Here is a 4,735-nt window from a genome sequence, read left to right on the forward strand (position 1 = left end):
TCTATAGTGTGTGTGTGTGTGTGTGTTTAAGACAATGGCGCTTGTTTATCCATACTATTGCTCCGGCTATGGACGGCGGCGGCGGCGAGGCGGCAAGGCCATCTGGAGTGGCGGCTTCCATCCGTCGCGCCGGCATCATGGCAGCTCGGCGGGTCGGCTACTGCAGCGGCTGTTTTTCCGGCGTCGACTCGTTTGTAGGCGGCCCGGTTCGACCTTCGATCCATCACATCAGCGTCTGGCCGCTCTCTTCGTCGAAGGATTGACCCTCCCCCAGCTGCGGTCCATCGCTCGTCTCGCGCTCGGTGCGCAGGTCCGAGCTCGTCTCGCGCACGGTGCCGCAGGACTAAGCTCGTCTCGCGCACGGTGCAGCAGGACTGACCTCGTCTCGCGCACGGTGTTGCAGGATCGAGCTCGCCTTGCGCCCAGTGCTGCAGGACGGGTCGATGGAGGCCAGGTGGCTGTCTTATTGGGTCTCGGTGCTGGGGGTCGTCCAGGGGTGCGAAAGGTGGGACCTTTCCGCTCGTCTCTTTGGTTGGGATAGGGGCAGGTCTCAGGTGACGTGGTGTCAAGGTCATAGATGCCGGGGCGGCGGCCCTGGTGGTGGTTGCGCGGTCTCTCGGGCGGAGGCCGTGGCTTCGTGCTGCCTGATGGCCATGGCCATGTGGGCGGCATGGTCGCCGGGGTGTGGCGTTCGGTGGCGGTGAGTTCTGGCCGGGGTGAAAACCTGTTCTATCTTCGGACGGACCGGCGGCGGCGAAGCTCGTTCCCTTCTTGAAGGCGTTGTCGCGGCTCTCATTGCCAGTCGTGCGGCTCCGGAGGAAACTCTGATCCTCGGATTGGGCGGTGGCGGCGCTCGGTGTCGTATCCTTCCTGAAGGCGCCGCCTTGGAGCCCACGGTTCGCCATATGCGGCTTCATCTCTTCGCGGTGGTAGTGCTGGGGTTGGTGTTGCCGCGCTCAGCGCCTATGTATCATGCCTTGGGTGTGTGCGTGTGTTGTGGTGGCGTGCGTTTGTACTGGGTTGCTGTGATCGTGCTTTATATATAAAGCGGGGCGAAAACCTTTTTCGGTAACAAGAGGTTACCAGATCACATGTGTTGCACATAACCAAACAGCAACAATCTGCATCTGCCTAGAACATGGTTTTTTGCCTGTTTTCACTCAGCATGGTTGAGTCTTGCCACAGATGCAAAGTGCCCAAAATCCATGCAGTCCACCAAACGCGCCCTAGGAATCAGTGTGAAAGTGAAAAAAAAAATGGGCAGGAATGCAAAGATTTGATAGCACTGTATTATCCCGTACCATTGTTTGCCACCGGGGGAATTCTGGATATACATTGAATAATGAGTACTATGTGCAGAACAAATAGAATTATGGGGAGAATCCTTAATTTAAAATTTCAGAATTGTATTTCTTTCCACAAGGAAAAAAATACTACTACTTGAATCAAAATTATATGTAGATAATACTGTATAACTATAAAAAGAAGCATTTACAGGTAAGATCACAAGGTTTCGTTCTTCATATCAAGCCAAAGAAGAAGCCTTCGAGGGCGCCCAAGATGCCTAGCCTGCTGGGCAGGCTCCTCACTTTCGTACACAAATCCACTCTTGATGTACAGCTTTTGTGCCGCCTCGTTGTTGATGGCAACATGGACATACAAATCCGTTATGCCTGCAAATATTTGTGTTCGTATCCAACATGAGAAATTGCATTAAGGGGCAAGAATTTCAAAGGGGTTAAGAAGTGAAGTAATTGTCATACTTCTGTCAATCCGCAAAAACTGTTGCACAACAATCATATGATTCAACTAAACCGGAATAGATCATATATCTTGAGTAGCAACATATGGTTGTACAGTTGTCAGATAATGGTGAAAGAACAAGTTTGATAATAGATGTTTCGACCTGAATATAAGAAGCATATTTTCGTACAATCGAAAATATATTGTCATGTTGCCGGTAATCTAACTACCAAGTACCAAGTAAGGATAGGTCTAAAATCAGCTAAATACGCAAAAAACACGTTAAGGAAACTAAATGAAATGAACTCACCCCATTGACGAGCAAGCTTCTTAGACTTGTCAACCAATGCATAGCCCAGTCCGCATCTTTGGAGCTCCTTGGCAACACATACATTGCTCAGATATGCCCGTGTATGGCTTGATTCAGTTACCTATTAATACAGATCAAATATTAAAAAAAATATCTTTGAAAAAGCAAAACAAAAGGATTTAAAGTAAATTAAAATAAGCATTTTGCATCTTGTTTGTACCAATATAATTAAATAGATACAGGAATAGATAAGGATATTTGACATGGCAACTACTGCTTTATAAAAATCATCATTTAATACAAATTTAGACAATAGAACTGCAAATGGTCTCGAACCAACTATTCCAGAATTTCAGTTGTATCCAGTAAACCCTCACTCTGTTGGAAACTTACCCCTGGCCTCTTTCCAGTCAGTTCATCTGGTAGCCAGAGGCACTGATTCAGGTCTAAACTACCAACTACTATTCTCTCTTCCCCATCTTCAATAAACTGCATATGTCAGAATTCAGAGGTTAAACTCTAACATTGACAGATTATTCCTGCTAGAAATGAATATAATCAACCGTAGACTTGAACACATGCACATCGGAAAATCACACGGGAACCAAGGGAGGCTAAGTGCATTTTATTTTTTGGATGAGCAAAGGAAGTTGTATCTAGAAGAACAGGACATATTAGCATTTTATGCTTTCTGCACATGACAAAGTGAGATCATAAGATGAATCAAAGTGAGCCAAGGAAAAATGCACTTTGCAATTATCATTCTTATTTAGGTTTTATGTCCAAGTGGAACACAAAAGAATGTCAGGGCTATTAAAAGATTCTGCTACCCAGATTTCTGTGGTCTAGCTAGAACATTTGGAACAGAGCAGAGCTGAAATAAGTGCCTATTCAAGGGCATCGCGTCTATATTATCATTATACCTTGCATGTTGAACAAAGCTCCTCTGCTGACATCAACGATGGCAACAGTGGCACTGTCCCATTTATACAAGAGACTCTCCGAAAATTAATCATATTCCCAGAAATCCGATTTTGTAATGCTTCATATTCCCTCTCTGCCAGACCTTTCCTGTGATCCTAATAGAACTTGACAATAAGTAAAGTTAAATTATTAATGCATCAATATTATGGTTCACTGAAGCAGTCAGAGGAATGAAAAAGGAAGGAACTGCATGGAAAGTATAGAAGGTAAACACATATTATAAAGATAGAAGGAAAGCTTTTCTTGAACAAGGTTGCACCATTTTGCAACTAGGTAAGTTGTCCATGCTAACTTTGGAATTTACTTGGCCAGAAAGCAGTGAATTCAACAAAACTAAAGTAATATGAACTATAAGAATAAAGACAGTCAACACCACATTTTTGCCTGAGGAGGAAAAACATGGAAATATCTGAATGAATTAGCTTTCACAACCTTATTCCATTCACCGCCTATTTTAAAAGGATTATCGCTGAAACTATTGATACCTTGTTACTCCTAAATTCTCTCTCACAACCTGCAACATTTTTTTTTCTATGCAAAGGATGTTCCCGATCGGTTATACTAGTAGTAGCCTTTATAGAACTGAAAAGGAAAACAAACAGTACAGTAGCAAAACTCAAACTGTCCATTATAATCACAAACCGATCCATATACATCAACTTCAGAAGCATAGTCATCTACGAGGCCAGGATTAATTTTGCGCGTTTGCAAAAAGAGATCAATTCGGCACACTATAGTTAAGCGAATCTTGCCACATTTTCGTTTCCAAGCGAAAACCCAGATCTTAGGTTGCCTCCTCGGCTATTAATTGATATATTTTTCTGAAAGCTAAGAGAGCTCACATAGCAAACAAGCAGGAAGAGATGGATCACCTCGGCGCCGACAGTGTCGCGGGCGTACTCGTAGAAGGTGCGAACGCGGAGGCGCACGGCGGCGTGGAGCTCATCGAGCGTGACAAACTCTCGGATGGACACCGCGCCGGCGCGGTCCTCGAGCAGCAGCGGCGCGCCAGCGTCAACGGCCGCTGGAGCGGAGGCGCGGCACCGGAGGCTCGGGATGGCGAGGCTGCAGCTGCGAGGGACGGCGCGGAGAGTTGTGTGGCGAGATGTTGGGGCAGCTGGAGGGGGAAAGGGCGGCAGCAGCCGCGACGCCGACGCCATGGATCGGCCTTGGGCGGCTGTTGGTTGGTTGGTTGGGAAATGGAGTTGTTTCCGCCACAGCTGCCTGCCAGTGCGCCCGAGTCGATGCGTCGACACAAGATGGAACGGGTTACGGGTACCCGTTACTCTATCCCGACGGGTAATTACCCATTGGGGAACGGGTTTGGATAAAATTTAGTACCCACATATAAGGGTGTGTCTCGTTGTAGTCATGCTCACCCTGTGCGTTCGGTTTATTCGGTTTACATGGTTCGGTTTATATGGGTTTTCGGTTTATACGGTATTAATACTTTGGTAAATATGGTATGAAAATAAAATATGGTTCTGTTTTGGTATATACCAAATTATTTCTGTATAGTTTCGGTATATACCATAAAAACCAAATTTGACGCGAATTTGAAAATGACGTAATAATAATTTGCAAATTTATGACTCAAAACACATACTATTTTACACAAATAGTATATGAGTATATATATAAGTATATATGCATGCATTGATTCATCTGTTGATGATTATGGACGTGCTTAGCATTTTA

At 45.3% G+C, this 4,735-nt stretch overlaps 1 protein-coding gene across 1 annotated transcript; it reads right to left on the reverse strand.

Moving 5' to 3' along the window:
• Positions 1 to 1,267: 1,267 nt before the first annotated feature.
• LOC109733070 (GCN5-related N-acetyltransferase 7, chloroplastic) lies at positions 1,268 to 4,263 on the reverse strand. Its single transcript, XM_020292269.3, has 5 exons — positions 3,910 to 4,263; positions 2,977 to 3,132; positions 2,447 to 2,542; positions 2,054 to 2,174; positions 1,268 to 1,673 (listed from the first exon to the last, which is right to left on the reverse strand). Exons 1-5 carry the CDS (start codon positions 4,195 to 4,197, stop codon positions 1,504 to 1,506), a joined length of 831 nt encoding a protein of 276 aa, XP_020147858.1. The 5' UTR covers positions 4,198 to 4,263; the 3' UTR covers positions 1,268 to 1,503.
• Between the last annotated feature and the right edge of the window lie 472 nt (positions 4,264 to 4,735).

This window comes from Aegilops tauschii, chromosome 1 (genome assembly GCF_002575655.3).
Source record: "Aegilops tauschii subsp. strangulata cultivar AL8/78 chromosome 1, Aet v6.0, whole genome shotgun sequence".
In the NCBI taxonomy this organism is placed as follows: Eukaryota; Viridiplantae; Streptophyta; class Magnoliopsida; order Poales; family Poaceae; genus Aegilops; species Aegilops tauschii.

What these genes read in the sequence shown, in the direction of transcription:
- LOC109733070 (XM_020292269.3), bottom strand. Translation starts at nt 4,197, where the DNA reads ATGGCGTCGGCGTCGCGGCTGCTGCCGCCCTTTCCCCCTCCAGCTGCC. An exon ending in GCGACACTGTCGGCGCCGAG is followed by an intron (nt 3,133 to 3,909) that starts GTGATCCATCTC and finishes AAGTTCTATTAG; the next exon opens with GATCACAGGAAAGGTCTGGC. An exon ending in AGCTTTGTTCAACATGCAAG is followed by an intron (nt 2,543 to 2,976) that starts GTATAATGATAA and finishes TGACATATGCAG; the next exon opens with TTTATTGAAGATGGGGAAGA.